The sequence below is a fragment of the Sturnira hondurensis genome, unplaced genomic scaffold, assembly GCF_014824575.4.
Source record: "Sturnira hondurensis isolate 20B ecotype Veracruz unplaced genomic scaffold, ASM1482457v3 Scaffold0020374, whole genome shotgun sequence".
NCBI lineage: Eukaryota > Metazoa > Chordata > Mammalia > Chiroptera > Phyllostomidae > Sturnira > Sturnira hondurensis.
Window position 1 is genome coordinate 688,866 of NW_028093005.1, and position 26,336 is coordinate 715,201.

Below are 26,336 nucleotides of genomic sequence, written 5' to 3' on the forward strand. Positions count from 1 at the left end.
GAAATAATAAAAGAAATGGTCACATAGGACAATACCCAGGGCAAGCTATTCTGGCTAACGCCTCAAAAAGACTAAGAGAACAACTGGGTGTGTCTGAAGCAGAACCTCTCAGGACACCTACAGGTGGGAACTCAGCATCGAGATCACAGAATCACATTCTTGAATTCAAAAGGCTTCGTTCCATTTCTGACTCCGTGATACCGGTCCTGTCCCCTCACCTCAGAATCACTTCACTATTTAAGTATACTGGGTTCCTGTCCTTCAAAAGCTTCTCCTGTTCATCAATTCCCAAAAGGGGTTCCAAGATTTCTCCCCCAAAGAACTTATCTCCCTCTCATTCCCTCCCCAGTCTATATGTAAGCCACACATGCCTTCTACCTGCTGCATTTGCCTACAGGTTCCTCTTCAGAGGAAGACTATGTCTGATTTATTCATTGTGATTATAATGATTCTTTTTTTTCTCAATCTCATTACATGCAAACATAATAGCCTTAACAAGTTTACAGCTGAATATCTGAATAAACAATCTGTACACATTAACAGATACAAAAAATTCACGTGGTAAATTAACTGGATGTAAAAATCAAAGCTTTCTAATTCTTAGTGTATTACAGGTAGAAGAGGCTAACCAGAACTATCAGGTATCAAATTGAAACTGAGTAACTTACAAAAAATCGAATGGCTTCAACAGTTCAGGCTACCACTTTTGCCTATTTAGCGTTTTGTATGAGGGAAAAGAACTACCCTGACATCCTGACAAAAGGCCAAGAACTAAGTTTACCTAAAGATATTAAAGGGGCTGGTCCAATGGTAGTGGGTTATCAGAACTCAACTAAAGTTAGTGTCACTAAAGTTGGAAAACAACCTCCCACTACTCAATTTGACTGGCTTAAAAAATATTAAAGGCATATAATTCTCTGAACATCTTATCATAGACTAGCAAAGAATAGCTGACTCTAGGTTGGTTCTGTGAATACATGGTTAAATTCAGAACCAAGCTATCTAACAAGTGGCAATTTAATGTTATAAATACTTGTATGAAACCAGTTAAAGTATCTTGTCAAGGTAACTTGGAGGATGATAGGGATTAAGCAATTAAGTTTGTTGTAAGATTACTTAAAGTTCGATCTTCCTTAGATTTAGTTCAATTTATAATTTAAAATATGCATAAATCACTATACATAAAATTAACATTTCTTAAGAAAATAAGGCAAGGATGACAATGCATCATAAGATAATAAACTATCAACAGAGATCATCCAGCTATAAACGCACAGTGCCTGCGCTGAGACACTTCAGCAGGGGGGGAAGTAGCAGTTTCCTCCAATGGCCTCCACGTAGCCCAACAAGCTCACAGCTGCGCAGTCTCTCAAATCAGACTCAGCCACCCTTTGACAGTCTACCTGTCTGACTGGTGGGTGTGCCGGAGTACACATCTCGGTCATCCCAAGAGTTCATCTGGGATTGAGAGGTACTTTCCGTAGATTCCGTCCCCATTTTGCCAAGGTTTATACAGGATTAATTTCTTGCAAATCACACCCTTCTTTAGCTGGAAGATCCCCCAAATGCACAGTAACCTCCCAGGTTGGTTTGCTGGTCCCATGATTGTTGATTGTACTTCTTAAATTCACTGGAGGTCTTGGGATGAATGCCAGGTTGCTAAAGGTGCTTTGGAACTTATTCAAAATATTAATTATAAGCAACGATGCTCTTTCCAAGGTTGACCTGTTTTGTCTTTGCATGAGGAAACTTTCATCTGTTTCTAATTCTGTTCATGTTGTAGACACACTCCTTTGAGTCACAATTTCCAGGTAATAATTTTCCCTTAAAGTCACTGGTAAGAGTTTTTCTTTTTTTATCTTGCAATTGTCTCATTTTCTTCAACTCTACTTAGGTAGTCTAAAGATCCAGAATGAGGCTTACAATTTCAGGAGTGGCCAAACTCAAATCTGTTATCGATATTCCTATACTCATCTTCACGGAATGTATGGGTTTCACCTGGTCTTCAGTGAACATGGAATTTCAAAATCATCTGGTTTTCAACACTTTCATGTGCTCTGTACTCTCTTCCAAGGGACCACCTTGCCGGAGAATGTGAGCTCTGGCACTGAGGTGGCTAACCCACCACAGGACCCTCAAGTGCTGATTAGTCCACGTCTGATTTGTTTTTGTATTCGCTGTCTTATACAAAACAGGCACCAGGGCAATGTTTGGGAAGAAAATTAATTGACCAGTCAAGGCTATTAAGTTCCACTTTACAGATTGGCTCTAATTCCAATTAATTATGACTTGAGGTAACTTAAGACTTCTCTAATTAACACATTCTGAAATATTCTCTCTCTTCTGCCCCCAATTTTTTCTTAGGGGGTGGGGGAACATGCAATCTTTTTTTTTAAAGATTTTATTTGTTTATCCTTAGAGGGGAAGGGAAGGAGAGAAGGAGAGAAATATCAATGAATGGTTGCCTCTCTGAGTCCCCTGCTGGGAACTGGCCTGCAACCTAGGCATGTGCCCTGACTGGGAATCGAACTGCAATCGTGTGGTTCGCAGGCCAGCGCTCAATCCACTGAGTCACACCAGTCAGGGCGGAAGATGCAATCTTTACCAACATCATGTGCAAAGGACCAAAGCTCAGAGTTCTTTACAACAGGGTGTCGGCAGAGCTCTGAAAGCGCCAGGTAACATGCATATCAGGGGATCAGGCTGAGTCTGCCATTGCTCTCCGTACATGGATATCCACACCCAGTGGGGTCCTCAGTGGGGCTCTAATGTAGTATGAATAGTCCCCACAGAGATTCAGACTGGGAGAGTGTTATTTTGCATAATTTGTTATGCAAAAACAACACATTAGCAAGAGAATAAAATATCCTAGAGAAAGCTACTTACATTCTGAAAGTGGAAAGAAAATTTAGAGTTATTAAGACAAAGAACTTTCAGCCCTGGCTGGTGTAGCTCAGTGGATTGAGCACAGGCCTACGAACCAGAGGATCGTGGTTCGATTCCCAGTCAGGGCACATGCCTGGGTTGCAGGCTGGTTCCCTGCAGGCCAACTCCCAGCAGGGGACGCATGAAAGGCAACCATACATTGATGTTTCTCTCCCTCTCTCCTTCCCCTCCAAAGATAAATAAATAAATAAAATCTTAAAAAAAAAAGACAAAGAACTTTCAAATAAATAATACAATATATAAGATACTGGGAAGGAGGTGGAATATGGTTCCATTACCTTTAAGGTTGTCATATATCCATATTAAGAGGTAAATAGATAGTAAAGACAAAAAATGTAAATTAATGAAAAACCTCATAAATCACACATACAGAAGACAAACTGGGTAAATACTACACACAGAAATAAGGGTACAACCTTTCAACTCCTGGATTCAGGTGGAAGGTGTAATAAACATTTTCTGTATTTGAACTCTCTTAAAAGAATTATAGCTTTTAGATTAGATTTAACAAGAACCAAAGTTTGGGGGTTTGTTTTTGGCTTTTTTACTTAAACATATGTATGTACATATACCTATGGACCCCCAAAAGTTACTAAGGAAATATTGGAAATGGAAAATTTATGATGTTTTACACTAAAAGAAAGTCAGCCCACAGGTACAAAACCTAGAGAAAAAAGACAACTGACAACAAAAGAGCAGAACAAAGGGAGGGAACAGAAAACACCAAAAGGACCACTTATAAAGTTCCTGTCAATATGATAACTTCTAATAAACTTTAGAAAGATTTCCATAAAAACCAGCTAAAATTAAAACTGGTATTTAAATGTTTCAGTTACTTAATCCCCTCATTCACGACACTGTCAGGTAAATGAGGCATTATTATAATGACTTGTCCACATAAAAATATTCCTACCAACAGAGTTAATATTAAAAAATCCCACATTCAATTTTTTTTCTTTTACTACAGCTTCATGATGGAAGTTTTGGAACAGCCAGTAACTTTCACTACTTAATTAATACAAACTGTGTCTTATGCTGTGCCCATTAGTGGCATAATTTGCAAATCTACAAACAATTAGACAGGAGCATCCTATTTAAGAGACACATTGATTGATGTCAGCTGTTGAGGAAAACCAGCACAAGAAGAACTAGATTTTTTTAAAAGCAAGGATTCACCATCTTGCCCACACGTGGCTAATCAGAAGAGATGCCTTCCCTCTAGCCATGCATACACCGCCTGCGGACTCACCCACAGACACTGGGTGCCTACTGCGTTCTCCACACAAACTGATCTGTGTACTTGGTTATTTGAGTGATCACTAACTACTTTGTTTATAGAGTCTAATACATGTCCAGAAACATTCTTAAATCTCATGTATGAAAGATCTTCACTCTTATTATAATGAACTTAAAGGATAACAGCTCTAGTTGAAGAAGGAAAAGTGAAAAAACTTCCTACAGGAATGGAGCTGGTTGTGACACTCCACCATAGGGCTAAAGTGAGATCCACGGGCTGACCCTGCCACATGCAGTCCCTGTGTGAGGTGTGCTGCCAACACAGACTCTCATCCTCCCAACAACCAGTAGAGCAATGAGTCCCACTTTACGATGAGGAAAGGGAGACCTGAGTGGTTAAGTGAGCTGTCCAATGAGTCGGGATTCACACCGTGGTCCATTCAAGCTCCAACACCAGTGCTGTGTCTACTACACTGTGCCACACCCTCCAAATTAGCAGCAATCAAGTTTACCCACACTGTAATCTACAGACTTGTAGGCAACTGATAAATTCGGAGTGGAAAATTAAATCATCTGAAAATAAGCATCAAGAATGCATCACCAATTCTTGGCAATTCCTGTAACTAAGCAATCACCAAAATATTTAATAACTCATCAAAGATGTTTTTCATCACACATAAGAATTTAACTCCCTAAGAGGAAAGAAACATAATTCTGAGGTTGTTTTTTTAGTAACATGTCTATTTGTTTCCAAAATAAACATCCCAGACACTAAACGGTATGGGAAAGAATAATTCCCTGTATGGTGGTAATGCTCCCCACTGAACACACACCCAGTGCTAAGCAGCCAATGGCTTTGCACGACGCATAGTGGTGCTTGGGAAAAATGCGTCTGCTTTTGACACTGATGTACTCTAAGGATTTCCTTCCCAATGATGAACACATTTTTCCTTTCCATTAGCCAGCAAGCTTAACACTCTAGCACATGGCTTAGAGGGATATTTATATTACTAAAAATCTTTCCCCAAACAGGGCAAAGCCACAGATGCAACAGAACTGTATTTGAAATAACTACATTCTACCCATTAAAAGCAATCTGTGAACGACAGAAGTGTAGCAGAGACAATAACACTGCAATAATGCAGAGTGAAAGGGTCCATAAGCACGAGTAAGGCATGGGGGAGCTGGCACACTCTTTGATGTCCACACGTAAACAAACAAATGGCCAATTACTTCAAGCAAGTCCTCTATCCCTCTACAAAATTAAGGCTTTGTCATTTTTGAAAGTTTTCAGTCCACAATGGAATGCTGCCTCTAGACAGCTCCCACCCGACCAAACTGCGGAGCAGAGGCAGGCAGGGTCCACTTGGGACTTGAGAATTAATAAGGTCATGGGAAAAACAAAACAAAGTCAAAAAAGACATACTTTTTTTCCTTGAAAAGTAAATTGATTAAGTTTAAGGTGTTCTGATCTTAATTCTATCACTTCCATATTCCTCCCACTACTAATGACGGTGTACCAAAAACATAGCTACAATTTATAGTTCTTGCTTATAACTATAAAAACAGAATGAACCTCAATCACTTTGCCATGACAGAAGAGAAGACAACTCTGAATCCAAGAATGTTTAAACATTTGTGGTTTAGACACTGTCCCTCTCTTATAGTAACTGTTACAAGTAAAGTCTTCCTAGCACACTTCCTGGAGAAAGATCTTGAAAAGCAAATTAATGGCTTACAAGCAAAAGGTACTTCTCTATCCTTTCTTCCAGGGCCCCGCCAGCACCAGGAAGAAATCTAACCAACAAGGCACAGGCAGCAGTTCAGCAGTCCCTCCCTGACCCGCTGATCACAAATTCCAAGTCAAGTAGCCCCTGAGTACAGACTCAAGAAGCCTTTACCAACTGTGGAACAGGGTCAAAGCATCTTCAAAAATTACCTGGATGTAAGTAAAATTGTCTGCAGAGAAAAAAATAAAATACACTTCTTCCTACCTCTTTGGATTCCTTTATGTAACAAGCTCCAGCCATTCTTATCTACCATGTCCACGTCAGCTTTGTGACTAACCAGCGTGGTGGCAATACTCTCTAGTCGCCGTGAAAGAGCTAGGTCTAAGGCGAGATCTCCATTATGGTCCAGTTCATTCAGCTTCCCAGGGAGCTGCATAGATAAATTTGTAAATTAGCACCCAGCCAGTAGAGGATTCAACTGATTATAATCTCTCCCACCCTGATTCTTAAATATCGTCTCTTACGAAAATGTCAAAATTTAGCTCATTCCCCAAATTCAATGGAATTGGCAAACTTCTCTAGGACTCCTCAGGGCACATGCCTCTCAGGGAGGCCTGAATGAACGGGGAATCACAGAGCCCGTGTGAACACCAGGGCAGGCAACACTAGTGCAGCAGCGCTCGGGGGCACTGCAGGAACACGAGTGCCAGGGCAGAGGCTCGGAGCACCTGAGGGTACACGGCTGTTTTTTTCCAAGAAAAACCATGGCTTAACTACTTAATCCCCTCTAGCAGTTTAATGTCTCCCCCAACACTGGACACCCAAGGATAAAACATACTACTCCCCTATCTGTCAAAAGTAACTGCATTTCTTCTAAGGTAGTGTGGCAGGCAGAATAACAGTCCCAGAGACATCCGTGTCCTAATCCCCAGAACCTGTATGTCACCTTACATGGATAAAAGACACTTTGCAGATGTGATTAAGGACCTTGAGGTGGTCCAGCAGAGCCCAGTCTATCAAATCACACGAGCCCTTAAAAACGAGCAAGAGAAGCAGGAGAGTGGGTCAGAGAGATGTGACATGACCAGAACTTGATCCACCATTGCTGGCTGTGAATGGGAGAAGGTGGCCATGAGCTGGGGAACGCGATAGCCTCTAGCAGCTGAAACTAGCTTGTAGCTCAACTTGTAGCCAGCAAGAAAGTCAGGACGTTGGTCCTTTGGTCACAAGGAACTGAATCCTGCCTACAACCCGGATGATCAGGGTTCTCCCCTAGAGCCTCTAGGAAAGAGTGCAGCCTGCCGACACCTCATACCAGACTACCAACCCACAAAACTGCAAGAAAATAAATACGCGTTGTTTTAAGCCATTAGTTTCATGGCAATTTCTTACAGCAGCAAAAGAAAACTAGAACAATTTTGGTATCTAGGAGCTGGATTGTGCAACAACTACCTGAAAACGTGGAAGCGGCTCTGGAATTGAGCAATGGGCAGAGGCTGGAAGGGTTCTGAGGAGCAAGACAGAAAGGCTCAGATTGCCTTGAACAAATGACTAGTAGAAACACTGCACTAAAAACTGTACCAATAATGAATGGCTCAGAGGAAATGAAGAGCATTAGAGAAAACAAGCGAAGTACAGTTTGGGGAAAGGGCATGAAAAACGGGGGGAAAAAACCAAACCAAACCAGACACAGTACCTGTGAATCCATTTCAATTAGGTAAAGGAAGACCACATCTTCTCTCTCCACTTTGATAGCTTTATGTAAGGGGTACTCAGTCTTGGATTTGATCATTTTGTACAACAGCTGAGCACTCATGCTGCTGAAGTCCTCTTTTCGTAAGTCATCCTAAGGATTTAAAAGATAGTGAAAAGCAGAACAGAATGAATGAACGTAACAATAGCAAGTGACACTCGCTAAGAAGCCCTTAGAACTGTCTGATACTACTTTAAAGGGCTTAGTATTTCCCACCTCATTTAATCCTCGCACAAACCCTACAAGTCAGGTACTGCTACCATTTCCATTTTATAGCTGAAGTAAAGCATAAAGAGGCTAAGTAAGTTGCCCAGGTTCACACAGTGACCAATGGCTGAGATGGCCTCCAGAGCCAAGAGGCCCACCTCCCAAGCCTGTATTCTTTACCACAGCATTGCTGTGCCTCTGGTGAGACCATACAGCACAGGCAACACTGACAGCCTCAAGGACGCAGCCCCGAGGGGCCCTCCACGAGTGAACACAGTCCTTTTTCCCACCCCTACAGAGATGGCAATTCCAGGATTAACTGGAGCCTCCACAAGCAATTCACTCTGTTGAGTCACAATTGATCTGCTATTGCAGATCTCTAAATTTATATCTATTTTAGCAGAAAGGTCACCATTCCTGTTTCGATTCTTTAAAACTCAATTCTTTTAGACACTTTTGTTCACAATGTTGTTGAACACCAAATAATTTGCAGAAACTAGGTTATAAAATACAGCACTAGCTGTAACTTAAAAAAAATGCAAAACAGACAATAAAACACAGAAATACAAAATCTGTTTTTTATGATGAAAGCCAACAAGAAAGGAAAACCCAGATTTAACAGTGCTCTCCGCAGGATGGAGAAAGCACAGGGAAAGCCCCTGAAATGGAAATGCCAAGCACTGCCAGCTTGCTGGCCCCGCGGCAGCAGCTGCTCCCAGGGCTCCTGGCCTCCCCTTCTGCAGATGGAAGGTGACCTTCATTCTAAGGTTCTTTTTTTGACCTGAGCTACCTGCCCTCTACTCTGAAATCAGAACTACAAGACTTTTTGAGCCAAAAAGAATCTCACAACTTCCCCTTCAATTTTGCAGTAAGAGGAAACATGCTCCAGCGAGGTAATCTGCCAGGAACTAGGTCTCACGCTCAGGCCTTCTGACCTCCAGTGAGGGTGCTTTGTCCACACCCTCACTCCCACTCACCCAATGACTTGCAATAATTTCCGCACAATAATTCATCAGGGTGCTGGCATTCAGTTCCTCCGCAGTCTGATAGAAGCGAATACAGTTCCTGACATTCACCAGAGACATAACACCCTTCTCACATCTACAAGAGAGTATAAATGATGAACAACATTATTAGGACAAACATATTCATAAATTAACAAACCAAACCAATAAATAATCTGTGTATGGTGGCTATTCCAAATAACACTCAAGTGTAAAATTAAGCAAAGTAGTTATGAATAAGTTATAGTTGAGCAACCATATTGTGAAAGTACTGGAATTTCATTCTGAAGTTATACTGTTTATTCTTTCTGGTCAGAACCCAAATAAAATGTAAATACATGTTATGCATAATCCCTCAACTGCCTTAGAAGTAATCACATGAAATTCACAGATCATATACACGGACCACTGCTAAATCGAACACACGACGGGCCAAGTTTAGACCTTTGATGTTTAAACTCCTGGGACACAACTGCTGTGCCCACTAGCACGACTCTCACGCAATCAGTGTGGCTTAACAACAGCCCCGGAGAGCCGGCTGGGAGCCTCCCTCCACTGATGGGCCCTTAAAACACCTCCCAAAGGTAAACTACTTGTTACGTGAATTGTAACTCAATAAGGTTGTTTTTAAAAAATCCATTTAAAAAAATCTATCATCCCTGGCTGGTGTAGCTCAGTGGACTGAGTGCAGGCCTGCGAACCAAAGGATCACGGTTTGATTCCCAGTCAGGGCACATGCCTGGGTTGCAGGCCAGGTCCCAGCAGGGGACGCATGAGAGTCAACCATACATTGATATTTCTCTCCCTCTTTCCTTCCCTTTCCCGCTAAAGATAAATAAATAAAATCTTAAAATATATTTGAAATCTATCACGTATAGAAACAACTGTGTTAGTAAAAACCACAGTACACCAAGATAAAGCTGCAATGGATAGATAGCCCATAAAACCCAGTAACAACAGTACCAACAATAATCACTGCCAAGAGAACTGACAAGAGAACAACTACATCAGAGAAGAGAGGGTGACACACAGGCAAACGGGTCTCTGGCAGCACAAAACAGGCACAAACCCCAGCCTAGAAGACGCAGCGCCGGAAGACTGGGGCTTCCAGTACCCAGAACTGGAAACCTTAGTGAGCCTCCACAGAACAGAGCCTGGGAGGAAGGAGGCTGGTGGCATGATCCTTCCATCTCCCTTGCCTGTATATTTCCCTCCAAATCAGGTTCACTTCCAAAGACAGTAGAGAGACCAAATATAGTATTAGGGGTATTTGCGGACACCCCATCACTGCTTCCTCTGTTCCACAGCCCCCACAAAAAACCCTTATCTGATCATAAGGGCAGAATGTAGTAACGAGAACAAAATAGACTGCAAGATAAGAAAGACCTGAGTTTGAGATCCACTGAAGTTTAGAGGCCAGATTACACAAACCCTCTGTGTCCCTATCTCCTCCTCTGTAAATACTCTGTTTGGAGGATCTGTGTTTTTCAAGATAAAACTATACAAACTTGGTACAGTATAAGGTACATAACAGGTATGCTCATATGTCTGAGGCCCATCTCAACGAAGATGCTTAATACCTAACATGAATGGGTTTCAGTACTATTATAAATAAGAGTAACGGACCGACTGGCAGGTAATTCCCTATTTTATCAGGTGAGGTTTAGTTAATAGAAGTGGAGAAAGACCACGGGAGAGTGGGAGACGGGGGAAGAAAAGAGAGTCACAGGAAAGACCTGAGAAGAATGAGGAACAAACTTTGAAAATCTCACAAATAAGACCTTATGCTAGGAGCAAGAATAATCTCAGTCATTTCCCCATCAAGCTGTAAATGTAGGCACCTAAATTTATTTAAGCATTTATACTTAAATGCTCAAAAGTTTTTTTAATCCTCACCTATGTTTTTTAAATTGATTTTAGAGAGAGGAGAAGGCGGGTGGTGAGGGAAGGAGGGAGGGAGGGAGGGAGGGAGAAAGAAGCACCAGAGTGAGAAACATATGACCGGCTGCCTCCTATATGTGCCCAGACTGGGGATCAAAGCTGTAACTGAAGTAGTGTCTTGATCAGGAATTGAACCTGCAACCTTTTGGTGAATGGGACAACACTCCAACCAACTGAACCACCCAGCCAGGGCTAAATGCTTTTTTAAGTAACATAGATGCCTCCCTGTAAAGAAGCATCACTCCCAGTGACACTTCTAAATCAAATTGATACAATATCTAAATAACTTACTATAATAATGAGTAACAGTTACATTTTTTAGCCTCCTGTCTACCTGTCTTAACCACTCCTACCACAAACTCCTACCACACCGGAGCAATGTTTAAGGAAGTCATTCTGACCCTGGCTATGAAGTCAGGGCATTCCAGAACAGAAGTCCTCTTTTTAGATATATATAAAACTTCTACCGCTTTTGAAATGACAAGTGTCCATAGTCTTGCCACCCTAGGGTCCTGACACACGGTATAATCTCAGGGAGGACTGACTAACCTTTGTAGGCCACTTTACAAGCACATTTACAGACAATGCTTAATGAGTCTGAAAATCCCATTCTCTTCCTTTCTACTGCCAAGAGACATTAAACCAAGACAGTTACTATGTTTCCTGAGGACAGATATTTTGTTATAACTGGCAGGCACTTCATTTCCACTAAACTCTGGGATCCCCAGAGTGTCATTCACTATTTGGATGAGCTATAAATACTAATGGACATGATTTATACAACTGAAGAACATGTAATCTTATTTTTTAATTTTTAAAATATATTTTGATTATGCTATTAGAGTTGTCCCATTTTTACCCTTCACTCCCCTCCACCCTGTACACCCCCTCCCACCCACATTCTCCCCCTAATTTAGTTCATGTCCATGGGTCATACATATAAATTCTTTGGCTTCTACATTTCCTATACTATTCTTACCCTCCCCCCTTCCTATTTTCTACCTACCATCTATGCTACTTATTCTCTGTACCTTTCCCTGCTCTCTCCCTCTCCCACTCCCCTGTTGATAACCCTCCATGTGATCTTCATTTTGGTGGTTCTGTTCTAGTTGCTTGCTTAGTTTGCTTTTGTTTTTGTTTTAGGTGTGGTTGTTAATCATTGTGAGTTTGCTGTCATTTTACTGTTCATATTTATCTTTTTCTTAGATAAATCCTTTTAACATTTCATATAAGGGCTTGGTGATGATGAACTCCTTTAACCTGACCTTATTTGAGAAACACTTTATCTGTCCTTCCATTCTAAATGAAAGCTTTGCTGGATAGAGCAATCTTGGATGTAGGTCCTTGTCTCTCATGACTTGGAATACTTCTTTCCAGCTCCTTCTTGCCTGTAAGGTCTCTTTTGAGAAATCCACTGACAGTCTGATGGGAACTCCTTTGTAGGTTAACTGTCTCCTTTTCTCTCGCTGCTTCTAGGATTCTCTCCTTCATTTTCATCTTGGCTAATGTAATTATGATGTGCCTTGGTGTGTTCCTCCTTGGGTCCACCTTCTTTGGGACTCTCTGAGCTTCCTGGGTTTCCTGGAAGTCTATTTCCTTTGCCAGACTGGGGAGGTTCTCCTTTATTATTTGTTCAAATAAGTTTTCCACTTGTGGCTGTTCCTCTTCCTCTTCTGGTACCCCTATAATCCGGATGTTGGGACATTTAAAGATGTCCTGGAGGTTCCTAAGCCTCTCCTCATTTTTCTGAATTCTTGTTTTCTTCCTTCTGGTCCACTCCATTGATGTGAGTCCCAGTTTCCTTCCCATTACTATTGGTTCCCTGTACATATTTTCCTTTATTTCACTTAGCATAGCCTTCATTTTTTCATCTAATTTGTCACCAAATCCAACTAATTCTGTGAGCATCCTGATCACCAGTACTTTGAACTGTGCATCTGATAGGGTGGATATCTCTTCATTGCTTAGTTGTATTTTTTTTCTGGAGCTCTGATCTGTTCTTTCATTTGAGCCTTTATTTTTTGTCTTGATGTTACACAGTGAGGGGCAGAGCCTTAGGTGTTTACTAGGGTGGGGCAGCCCACATCTCTGGATTGTGAGGCTGTATGTGGGGGAGGGGTCTGAGAGGGAACAGTGCTGCTTGCTCTGCTCTCTGGCGGATTTCAGTTACTTCCCCCACTATGCACAAGCAAAGTGGACTCTTCTGGTGCTGGTTCCGGGATGGGTGGGCTTCTGTATGTTCTAGGACCCTGTGGGTCTCTTCAATGAGCTCTCCTGTGAGGCTGGAAGTTTCTCCAGCTGCCTCAACCCCCATGGATGTTTTCAATCAAAGGTTTGAGGCTTTATTTCCCCTGTGCTGGAACCCTGGGTCGCACAATCTGTTTCAACACCCCCCAGTGTTTTTTTCTGGTTTATCTGCTCGCAAATGTGGGGCCATCCAGTCCGCAATCCGCCACCTTGCTGGATCCACCAGCTGCTGTCTTGCATGCCCCATCCTTCAGCCCTGGCCTGGCCACCAGTCCTCTCTGCCCAGCTGCCTGTCTCTGCTCCTCCTACCAGTCTAGATGAATGTTTCTTCAACTTTTTGGTTGTCTGACTTCCATACAGTTCAATTTTTCTGTCAGTTCTGGTTGTTTTTTGTTTTTAAATTGTTGTTGTTCTTTTGGTTGTGTGAGGAGGCACAGTGTGTCTACCTACGCCTCCATCTTGGCCAGAAGTAGCCATGTAATCTTATTTTAAAATTCAAATTCTCAGTTCATACCTTCTCTTCAAAAAATAGCAAAACAGACTAACTTTTCTGAAGAAATTTTGTTAATATGTTCTTAATTACAGTACAAGAAAGACATAGATGCACAAAAACAATAAACCTAATTTTTTAAATACAAAATCAAATGTGTATTTGTGTCCCACAAATTCCTGTCTAGTTTTGGTATCATTCCCATGTGTCTAAATGACAGACAAAAAATTACTGCAAAGATAAACAACAAACAGCTAATATTCGCTGAGTTATAGATGACCTGGTTTTCTTCTTTATACATCCTACATTTTCTAAATACCATATATTGAGCATGGATTTTATAAAAAAGGAAAAAATTGCTATTTTAATAGTCAAATTTTAGCATACACTACTAATTATTGTTTTTAAAGAGTATTTTCCTAATAACACAAAAACAATTTCCTTTTCATAAAATTGATGATAGCATTCCCAGACCACCAAGATCCCTACATTACAAAAATGAGAAACATCAACTTCATATTTAACTGCACACATTTGTCTGTGTGTGTAATTTGTGTCAGGACCCTTTTACTCATCATCTCAAATGTGTAATTTCTCCTGCAAGACAGCAGGGGGCACTCTGTGATCTTTAAAAGCCAACACTTGAATTCACTCCTGGGTATTTTCCACTCCAACCAGCTCTTAACATAGCCCTGACAAGACAACTTAATGCCCACATCCAACAATACAAAACAGAGCCTGGTAACGTTGATAGTTAGGAAGCCTAATCAGTCAATAAACAACAAGCATTTTTATTAAAGAATCCATTACACAGGTTATAATTATCTAAACTACTCCAACCCTAAGGCATTTTTATCAAAGCAATTTAATTTATAAGTAAGTTTGACAAGGTCAGTGGCAGAAAGCTCAGGAAATTTGGGGGGGAAAAGATATAAATCACATTCAATCTAATTAAATGCATCGTCATTTCACTCTCAGATGGTTCAAACATTCACACAAACAAACGAAAGAGTTAACTGAAAGGCCCGGACAGTAAAGTTAGCTTTACTAACCTAAAGCCTCATGTGCTTACAAATCCTAGACCTACTCCGGTTTTTTCTTAGCTATTGGATTTAGGTATTCCAATGTACTCAAGCGCACATCAATCATAGACAGTTTGGAGTAGCTTGTGTACTGACTCACGAGGGACACAAGGGGCCACCCTCCGCTCCCCAGGGAGACATCAGCCCCCCACGGAAAACAGTAAGCAAGGTCTCTCTTAGCTCTCTAGGGGCAACACAGCACAGGGTGGAGTGTCTCTTAATGGCTAAGACTATCCCTTCACCCACTCAGGAGCAAAGCCCTTCCTTTACACACCCAGGAGAATACAAAAGGTCACAAAATGTCGTAAAAATAAGCTCCATCAACCAAGCTGACTGACAAGGGCCACATCTCCAAAAGAAACTAAAGGGTGCCTGATATTTGGTGAATGTTTTGTTTTCTATTACTCTGAAAGGCCAACTTGGGAGAGCAACAGAAATAAAAGGCAATATAAAGAACATGGCAAGCTATCTCTTTGGGAACCTAAACAGCAGTGACAACTGAAGTAGGATCTCAGAAATGTATTGAGCCATACCCTCGTGTGTTAATTTAGGTATTAATGTGTTTCGAACAAACAGAGTTATGACCAAGAACTTCATTCAAGCAGTAGATCAGAAAGTAAAATAAAATGTCAGCTCTGGCTGGTGTGGCTCAGTGGTTGAGTGCTGGCCTACAAAACAAAGGGGTCGCCAGTTCAATTTCCAGTCTAAAGCACATGCCTGGGTTGCAAGCCAGGTAGGTCCCCAGTGGGGTGCATTTGAGAGGCAGCCACACATTGATGTTTCTCTCCCTCTCTTTCCCCTCTCTAAAAAAATGTTTAAAAAATTAAAAACAAAAGATAAAAAGGACAAAAAATATCAAAGGAAAAGGAATAAGAGGGAAAGTTGAGAGTTTGGATACTGGATTACATTATTCTTATTCAGTGTATCAATTCACAAAATTGTATAATCTCAGGTAATAAACCAGTGCAGGAAAAAAAGAGTATCTAAAAGCTTTAGCAAACTTTAACTTCCAAGATAACACAGAACAAGGGAGATAAAATTCTCTCCCCCCACTACAGCCTTTAAAAGAACACCTTGCAAAAGTTATTTACATTAGCAGGAGAAGCTGTTTTCCCAGAGCTTGGCATAATTAAAGCTCAGCCACCACCATCTGAGGTGCTTGAATATATCTGCTGTGACTTGCCTCTCCCTAAGGAGCTGGAGCTGAAACCGATTAGCTAGCTTCATCAGCTCAGTCAGGAACACATCATCTTCTCTGAACTCCAACTCATCCGTATAGATCCAACGAAGCATTGTCATTGTCACCTCAGGATTAGCATCTGGTTAAGGAAAGAAAGTAGGGAAACTGAAAACAAAGCACTGATGACACTGAAGCCCTCTTGAGGACCCCTAAAATTTGAGGCTACTAAAGTATATTTTGGTACACCCAACTCAAAAGAAATATCACGCAGCAATTAAAAATGGGGAGTAAGCATTCTGGGCAGCATCTGACACCAGAAAAGTGTTAAGACTTTTGCAAAAGGTGGTAGGTGGGGGAAATGAACCTGTTAAAAATATAAGTAAAAAAAACCCTTGGGGGAAAATATTTTAAACATATGACAAAGAGTTTACATTTTAATAAAAAGATCTCGCAAAAAAGGATGAACATACAATGAAAAACAGGCAACAGATATGAATAGGTAATTCACAAAGATAAATTAAAATGGCCAATAAATCTTACCAATAACTAAATACAAATTTAAACTAGAATAGATTTTTTCTCTCAGACTAGCAGTCTTAAAAGTTCATAATCTTTTTTACACAGCAGCTATATATGTAGAGTACTATCCTAAGAAAATAACTGAGCAAATATGAAGAAATACATGTACCGAGATAGTCAATACAGTATTGCTTTCAGTAACAAACTTGAACAAATTAAATAAATCACAATATATTCACACACTGGAAATACTGCATCAATTAAAATTTTTTACATCTATATTTGGCATGTGAAGATGTTTAGGACATAGGTTTAAAAAGTAGGCTAAAAATACATTATATACCATTTTTGTTAGCTCTATTTGTGTATATATATATATGCATGTATGAGTATACACACACACACCCCCACACATATAAAGTTCTGTGTTTGTCTCCAAAACAAGAACTAACCAGGTCTGACCCTGTTTAGAATTCCAGAATCAAGGACATTCAGTGTGGTAAATGGCCTTAGGCAGACTGACTGTTTATCTGTCTGTCTGTCTATTGAGGGATCAGATGAATATACACTAAAACACTAACCCTTATGAAATTCATAATAATTTTTCTTTTAGTTTATTTTCCCCAGATTTTTATTTAATGAACATATATTAGTTAATACTTTTTAAGTTAAAGAGTATGGCAACTTTGGGAGACGCTCCAGATAAAAATCACAGTACAAAATATCAAAACGATGATTTCAACTAGAGTCAACTCTTAACTAACGATGGTGATTAGAGGGCCACCTAAAACTGTGGTCGACACCCGTGGTTCTGTCCCAGGCTAGCAGAATCAGCATCCTCTGGGAGCTTTTCCGAAATTCTTCTTCTCAGACCCAGCCCAGAGCTCTGGCAGCAGGGCCCAGCACTGGTGTCTCCGCAAGTCCCCATGCGATGCTGATGACTTCCTCTGGTTTAGGAAACTACGCTCTAATCTTGATGGTCTGGGAAAGGTGCAACATGGACCAGTAACATCTTACTAAGTAATTGGGCAACAACCGATGAGCTCTTATTAACCTCTTTTCTTTCAACTATCTATAGTGGGAGATAAAAAAGCCAAATATTAAACAATAAAAAACCAAAGGCGTTAAAAAAGAAACTGGGAAAGAAAATACACCAAGGTGCTGACAGTGATTATGTTAAGGCTTATTATTTTCTTTTCTTTCTTACCCAGAAATGAAATAATAGCACTTTTAAATGTTTTGAGAGAAACATTTTAAAATCAGACAACATTCTTACTAGATTTATTTAAAAAATGAGGTTGACGAAATACTTCAACTAATCTAAGGTATACAGAGTAAAATCTTAGAAGTAGGATGAATTTCAAAGCTAGCTTTGTAAATTGGGTTTAATACCTCAGTGGTCTCTTAATGAAAAAAAAACAAATATGTAAGTCACACGATTCGTCCAGTCACCCAAACGCCAAAACTGGGTACACTATCCCTCTCACAGAGCCTTATCTTGGAAACGTAGCTAATCCTGATGACAACCGAGTCCCCAACATCACCACATTCAAACGTCTTCTCTGTTGGTAGTCTCTTTAATTCTGTTTTAAAATCTGTCTGGTTTCCTTTAATAATCCTCCCTCAAATTGTCCAAACCAATAAACTTGATTTGTACAACTGATAAACCAAAACCTAAATAATTTTTTTCAAAACTACAACCAGTAGGAGTTTCCTGGAAAGCCCCACAATTTCAAAGAAAATAAGATTCGAGTGATCTCCAAGCATTCCCACTCCTGCTTTGACTCGTCCCTTAATCTCCAAAATATACTGAGAATAACTCTATTTTGAGACTTACACTAATCAGCCAGTGGTATAAGGTGGGCAGAGAACACTGAACCAGGGGGAGATGTGTGCTTCCAACTGTAAACTGTTAGGCAACACACAGTCTACTTCCAATGTGTACTTAAGCCAGTAAGAGTCAGATGGCCCCATAGACCAGGAGTCACCTTTAGAAGAAGCACACTCTGAGCAGTGCCACCAGCGGACCTCCACAACAGGCATGTGTAGCTGCTGCTGGCAGCAGCACCCCCCTCAAGGCCCACCACACATGCTGGCTAGAGACTGCAAGGATGAGAAGAAACAGAACACCCAAACGTCCGACTTCCCTGTAGACCAAGACACACACACACTCACATTTTGGAGAAATTGAGATTGTTTATGTAGCCGAGGCTTTTGTTGTTATTGTTGTTTTAATCTGATTTTAAACAAATGTTTTACAAGACATTTGAAAAAATGAGAATAAACTTATCTGCATTTAATTAACCATAAATGAAGCACACTGAAGAAATTAATTTTGTTACTTATATCCTGTTTAATCCGTCAAAAGCTGAGAAAGGTATTTTGAATCTCCTACTATGTATGACTCTGATTTAATTAAATTGTCTTTGAGTTTCCAACTATTTTTTCTTCACTTACTTTACCGAAGTTTTTGACTCATAAAATTAAAAACTCATGACAGATTGTATCTTTTACCAGTAAAAACACCCTCTTTAGTAAACTTAAGGCTGCACCCTTAAATATAACTTCATAAAAATAAAAATAACCCCCAAACCATACTTCTAAATAATCCACAACAAAAAAATTTAAAGGATAAAGGTTCTAATTCTGTTATCACAATGTAACAACCCATCCTACTTTAACTGTTTATAGCTAAAAACTCTAGACAGAGTACAGAAAAACACCTACCTGAAGATTCTAAAAAGTAAACAAAAGCAGCTCAATTGTATAGGCAGGAAAAATTTAAAGAAGCTATCACAGTGGATGAGTTTCCAGATTTTTTTTTCTCTGTAGCTGTTACAATGAGGATGCCTAAAACTCCATCTTTCTGGCCAAATGAAACAGGAAGAGGAGCGAGAAGGAGGCCCCCTCATTCCGTACGTGAATCTACAGAGGACTCTGGCGCACGTCTAGCTACCCGTGCACAGAATAGTCTCAAGCCCAGCTGGAAGAGCTGAAGTGATATCTGAACCACTACCCACAGAAGGTGAAGCAGAATTTGCAGTCTGAACCTAAAGAGAGCCAACAGTTTCCACAGGATTATCCAGGACCCAGAGTCCATATAACATAATCACAATGTCCAGGATATAATCTAAAATCATTTAATATAAAAAAAGATAGTCAGAAAAACATGACCATTTCTCAGAGGAAAAGACAAGTGACACAGTCCAACCCCAAGATGGCCCAGACGCAGGATTCTCGAAGACTTGAAAGGTGACGCTGCTCCAGAAGGTGAAGAAAACACACCTGAAGTTAAGAGATAGAAATGTACGGCACATAAACTAAAAAAAGCACAAGCAGAAATTATAGAAATGAAAATTACAATATATGTTATAAAAACTCAGACAATGGATTCAAAAGCAGAATGACATTGGCAATGGAAAGTCTAAACTTGAGAACAAATCGATAGGAATTATCCTATCTAAAGAACAGACAGAAAAAAGACTGGGAGAAAAAAAGAGTTGTAAGGAGATTTGTGGGAGAGTAACAGAGGTTTACAGCATGTGTTCACTGAAGCCTCAGAAGGAGAAAAGAAAGAGGTTGAAGATGAAAACTATCTGGAGAAATTATGGTCAAGAACTTTCCAAATTCGGTGACAGACATGTATTTTTAGATTCAAGATCTAGGACCTCCAAACAAGAATAAAATTGTACCTAGACACATGTCTAGCCTCACACCTACTAGATTAACCATTGTCCAAATAAAAAAACACACCAGAAAATAGTAAGTGTTGGTGATGATGTGGAGAACCCGAAACCCTGTGCACTGCTGGTGAAAACATAAAATGGTACAGTCCCTACAAAAAACAGTATTTCAAAAAAATTTAAATACAATAATTATATAATCCAGCAATTCCACCTCTGGATATACACCCCCCCAAACTGAAAGCAGGATCTTGAAAAGATATTTGCACACCCAAATTCAGAGCAGCATTATTCACAAGAGCCAACATGTGGAAGCAACGCAAATGTCCATCAGTGGGTCTATGGATAAACAAATTGTGGTATATACATGAAATGGAATGTTATTCAGCCTTAAAAAGATTCTGACACACACAACATGGATGAACCTTGAGGACACTATATTAAGTAAAATAAACCAGTCACAAACAGATAAATACTGTATGATTTCACTTGTATGAAGTAATTAAAGCCCTCCAGTTCACAGAAACCGAAAGTGGAATATTAGTTGCCAGGGGCTAGGAATAGGGAGGAAACGGGGAGTTGCTGTTCAAAGGGTGAATAGCTCCAAGTCTGTAAAAGGAAAAAGTTCTGGAGCTTGGCTGCACAACAATGTGAATATAGGTAACATTACTGAACTGAAAGCAACTAGAGAAAAACGACCGTCGTACACAGGTGAAAGATGCCCATGACTACAGAGTTCTTATCAGAAACTACAGAGATCAGAACACAGTAGAACATCTTCAAAATGCTAAAAATAGAACTGTCAACTCAGGTTTACAGAGAAAATATCCTTTAGAAATGAAGGCAAAATACAGACATCCTCAGATGAAGGAAGACAATTTGTCACTAGCAGATTTAGCCAATAGGAAATGCTAAAGGAAGTCAAGTCTTTCAGGTTGGAGGGAAATGGTATCAGAAGGAAAGCTGGATTTTGGAAGAATGAAGGAAGAACAACCAAAATGGAAATATTTCAGTAAATATAAATGATTTTTTATTCTCTTCGGCTTGCTAAGGTAAGTACGACTGGTAAGAGCAAAACTGATAACATTAGTAGGATTTTCAATATACATACATGTAATACATGATAACGATGGCATAACGGTCAGTGACAAAGGTGTTAAAGGGACCTATATGGTTGCAAACTTTTTATGTTTTACATGATATAGTACACACAGATGTTAGACTACAAATATATTAGACATACAGAGGACTGGTTCTCAACCAGGGCTGATTTTGCCTCCCCAGGGGCATCTGTCAATGCCTGGAAATACTTCTGGTTGTCAAAACTGGGGGAGTGCTATTGGCATCCAGTGCCAGGGATACTGCCCAATACCCCACAACTCACAGGACATCTCCCACAACAAAGAAGTATCTAGCCCCAAATAGCAACAGCACTGAGGTTGAGGAACTTTGCCCTAGACGACCCACTAAACAATAATGCAGAGAGATACACTGTGATACAAAGTAAACAGATAAATCTAAATATTAAAATTAACCCAAAGAAGGCAATAAAATGAGAACATTTAAAAAAAAAGAGGACAAACAGAAAACAAATAAAATGGTAGCCTTAAAAAATAATCACGTTATTAATAGTCTATAAAACTCCAATTAAAAAGAAAAGATTTTTAAAAAGCAAGACCTTACTAAATGCTGGCTACTAGGAATGCATTTCAAATATAAAGTCATAGATAAGTTGAAAGTACACAAATAGAAAAAGATATGTCATGCAAATAGTACATATATGAAGGCTGGAGTGATTGTTTAATATCAGGTAAAAGAGACTTTAAGACAAAGTATTACCAAATATAAAAATTTTCATTTCAAAATGATAAAAGTCGTAATTCATCATGAAGTTGTAATAATTATGAAATGTGTATCTGCATAAGGACATAGGCCCAAAATAAATGAAGCAAAAACTGACAGAATTAAAGGGAGAACTTGATAATCCTGAAATTATAGATGTTAACACCCACCTTTAAAAAACTGACAGAACTGGTCATAAAAGAACAATAATATACACGAGGTCTGAACAATATTATCAAACACCTTGGTCTAAATAACATTTAAAGACCACTACGTCCACCCTGGCTGGTGTGGCTCAGGGGGATGAGTGCCAGCCTGCAAACTGGAAGGTCCAGTTCGATTCCCAGTCAGGGCTCATGCGTGGGTTGCAGGCCAGGTCCCCAGGTGGGAGCGTGCAAGAAGCAACATATCAATGTTTCTTGATCTGTCCTTCTCTTCTCCTCTCTCTAAAAATAATTCAATAAAATCTTTTTAAAAAGAAGCAGAACACTACATTCAACAACTTCAAATATACTTTCAAGTATACATATATGTATTCACCAAGATAAATCACTGAGCCATAAAAAGTCTTAATAAATTTAAAAGCATTAAAATCATATAAAATGTGTTCTCTGACAATAACAGAATTAAATTAGAAATCAGTAGCAATAAAATATCTAGAAAAATCCCAAATATATGGAAATCAAGCAACATACCTCTACCTAATTCATAGGCCAAAAAAGAAACCCCAAGGAAAATTGAAATATATACTGTGAACTAAATGACAATGAAAACACAACATATCAAAATTGGCAGGATGCAGCTAGAGCAGTGCTTAGAGAAACTTAGAAAAAAACTACCTTAATTATCTAAGGTTTCACCCTAAGAAATCAGGAAAAAAGTAAAATAAATCCAAAGTAAGTAAAAGAAAAGGCAGAAATCAATAATATAGAAAACAGAAAGAGAACTTTAACAAAGCCAAAAGTTGATTCCTTGAAAAGATCAATAAAACTGATAAACTTCTAACAAGACTGATCAGGAAAAAGAGAGAGCATGAGTAACCAATACCAGGAATAAAAAAGAAGTTGCTGCTATAGACATTAAAAGGCTAAAAAGAGAAAATGACAAACTTTATACAAATTCAATAATTAGGTGAAATGGACACAATAAAAGATTTTGAACATCTCTATACCTACAGAAGAAACCTACCATAAACCTTCCCCAGATGAAAACTCTAGGCTCTGATGATTTCAGCAATGAATTCTATCAAACATTCAAGGAATACAAATACTCCAATCTTACAAAGCTTTTTCAGGAAATGGAGAATGAGGGATCATGGCTGAACTCATTGTATGAGGCCTATATAACCCTAACAGCAAAACTTGACAAAGTTTTTTTTACAAAAAAGAACATTACACATCAGCATCCCTCAAGATTACCAATGTAACTGGTAATTACCAATTACCAATTTTTACCAATGTAAAAATCTTTAACAAAGTAGTGGCAATTAGGATCCAACAACATATATAAAAAGGATAACGTAATAACTATATAGGATTTTTCCCAGGAGTACAAGTTTAATTTAATATTTAAAAAATTAATTCACTATACTAATAGTATAAAGGAAAAAAAGGATACAATCATTTCAATATACACAAAACAGTGTTTGACAAAATTCAAAACCAATTCATATGTTCAAAAAAACTAGGAATACTCAAACTGATAAACCACATCTATGAAAAACCTACAACTAATGTCTATATGTTAAGATTACGATCTCATTGTTTCCCTGAGACCAGGAACAAAGCAAGAATGCTTCCTTTCAGACACACGACTTGTATCCAGATGATATACAGAACTCAAAATTTCAAAATTAAGACAACAACACAATTTTAATACGGCAAAAGATGGGAACAGACACTTCACAAATGAAGATACACAAATAGTCAATAATAACACATTAAACGATGTTCAACAGTATTTGTCATCAAAGGAATGTAAAATAAAACCACAATGCCCTCCACACCCATTAGAATGGCTAAAATAATAAATGAAAAAACCAGCTAACCACGCCAAGGGTCAGTGCGGACGAGGCACCACTGAACTCTTACACACACTGCTGGTGGGGATGTAAGATGGCTCGTCCATTTTGAAGGTTTCACGGTTTCTGAAGTAGTCACTCCCAAATACTCACTCAGGAGAAATGAAAACACATGCCTACACAAAGACATATGCATAATCGAGCATAGTAATTTTATTTGTAATAGCCAAAAACTAAGAAAAATATAAATGTCCACAAGAGGTAAATGAAAAAACAAACTGTGGTATATTACTATGTAGACTACTACTCAGTAATAATAAAGAACAAACAACTAAAACCATAACAACATACTGACACTTTGGAGGAATTTCAAAATCGTTATGCTGAGTAAATGAAGCAGACAAAAGATATTATGTGGTCTATAATCCTATTTTTATAAAAGTCTAGAAAGTGCAAACTAACCTACAATGAGTGAAAGCAAATCAGTGCTTACCCGTGGATACAGACAGTAAAAAGGATGGATTAAAAAGAGCCATGAGGAAACTTTTAGGGAGATAAATTGTATACTTGTAACATAGGCAATTTATTTCACTTCCTTTATACCTCAGTGAAGTTGAGCATAAAAGGAACCAGAAGTGACAGGCAGCACAGCATTGGTAATGGCATGACTACTGCAGCCTAACAGACTGGGTTCAAAGCCCAGCTGGGACACTTAATATTGTGACCTTGGGTGAGTTATTTAATACTGCTGTGCTTCACAGTTTCCTCAACTACAAAATGGGAATAAACAATAGTACTTACCTCAAAGTGCTGCTCTCAAGATCAATGAGTTGGACTTCTGGCCAAGATGGAAGTGTAGGTAGACACACTGTGCCTCCTCATACAACCAAAACAAGGACAACACTAATTAAAAAACAAAAAAAACCAGAACCAACAGAAAATTGAACTGTAAGGAAGTCCAACAAACAAGGAGTTAAAGTAGACACATTCAACCAACTAGAAGGAGGGGCAGAGCCGGGGATCCAGGAAGGAAAGGGTTCAGCAGCAGGGTGGCTGGTGGACTGGGTGGTCCCACATTCACACATAGATAAACCAGGAGAAACTGGGGAGCAAGACAGACCACACAACCCAGGGTCCCAGTGCAAGGAAACTCACAGGGGATCTGCAAGGAAATAAAGCCCCAAAACACCAACTGAAAACACCTGTGGGGGCTGAGGTGCCTGGAGAGACTCCCAGCCTTACAGGAGTTTGTTGGAAAACCCCACAGGGGCCTAGAACGTACACAAGCCCACCCACCAGGGAATTAGCACCAGAAGGGCCCAGTTTGCTTGGGGGAAGCGGCAGGAGGGACTGAAATCAGCAGAGAGCGGAGCAAGCGGCCCTATTCCCTCTCAGACCCCTCCCCCACATAGAGCCTCACAACCCAGAGATGTGGGCTGCCCCACCCTGGTAAACACCTAAGGCTCTGCCCCTCACTACGTAACAGGCACATCAAGACCAAAAAAAAAAAAAAAAAGGCCCAAATGAAAGAAGAGATCAGAGCTCCAGAAAAAATATAACTAAGAGATAGCTACCCTATCAGACGCACAGTTCAAAGCACTGGTACTCAGTATGCTCACAGAACTGGTTGAATTTGGTGACAAATTAGATGAAAAAATGAAGACTATGCTAAATGAAATATAGGAAAATATACAAGGAACCAATAATGATGGGAAGGAAACTGGGACTCACATCAATGGAGTGGACCAGAAGGAAGAAGGAAACATCCAATCAGAAAAGAATGAAGAAGCCCTGGCTGGCGTAGCTCAGTGGATTGAGCACGGGCCTGCAAACCAGATGATCGCAGTTCGATTCCCAGTCAGGGAACATGCCTGGGTTGCAGGCTGGTGGTTCCTTGCAGGCTAACTACCAGCAGGGGACGCACAAAAGGCAACCATACATTGATGTTTCCCTCTCTCCTTCCCCTCTAAAGATAAATAAATAAATAAAAAGCTGTACTTCCCATTTCTTTAAAAAAAAAAAAAAAAGAAAAGAATGAAGAAACAAGAATTCTAAAAAATGAGGACAGGCTTAGGAACCTCCAAGACATCTTTAAACATTCCAACATCTGTATAGGGGTACCAGGAGAAGAGCAACAAATGGAAGAGTTATTTGAACAAATGATAGAGAACTTCCCCAATATGGCAAAGGAAACTGACTTCCAGGAAGCTCAGAGAGTCCCAAAGAAGTCAGACCCAAGGAGGAACACACCAAGGCACATCATAATTACATTAGTCAAGATGAAAATGAAGGAGAGAATCCTAGAAGCAGTGAGAGAAAAGGAGACAGTTAACCTACAAAGGAGTTCCCATCAGACTGTCAGCTGATTTCTCAAAAGGGACCTTACAGGCAAGAAGGGGCTGGAAAGAAGTATTCCAAGTCATGAAATCCAAAGACCTACAACCAAGATTGCTCTA

The 26,336-nt window shown here is 39.7% G+C and overlaps 1 protein-coding gene across 4 annotated transcripts in view; it reads right to left on the minus strand.

Moving 5' to 3' along the window:
• Window positions 1–26,336, minus strand: part of ANKFY1 (ankyrin repeat and FYVE domain containing 1) — an 84,894-nt gene that overhangs the window by 25,411 nt on the left and 33,147 nt on the right. For 3 of the 4 annotated variants that reach the window (XM_037029604.1, XM_037029605.1, XM_037029606.1), the window contains 4 exons: window positions 15,820–15,955; window positions 8,850–8,973; window positions 7,609–7,758; window positions 6,177–6,342 (listed from right to left, as the gene is read on the minus strand). In XM_037029604.1, coding sequence (XP_036885499.1) covers window positions 6,177–6,342; window positions 7,609–7,758; window positions 8,850–8,973; window positions 15,820–15,955 — 576 coding nt within the window. The other variant, XM_037029607.1, reaches the window with a different exon arrangement.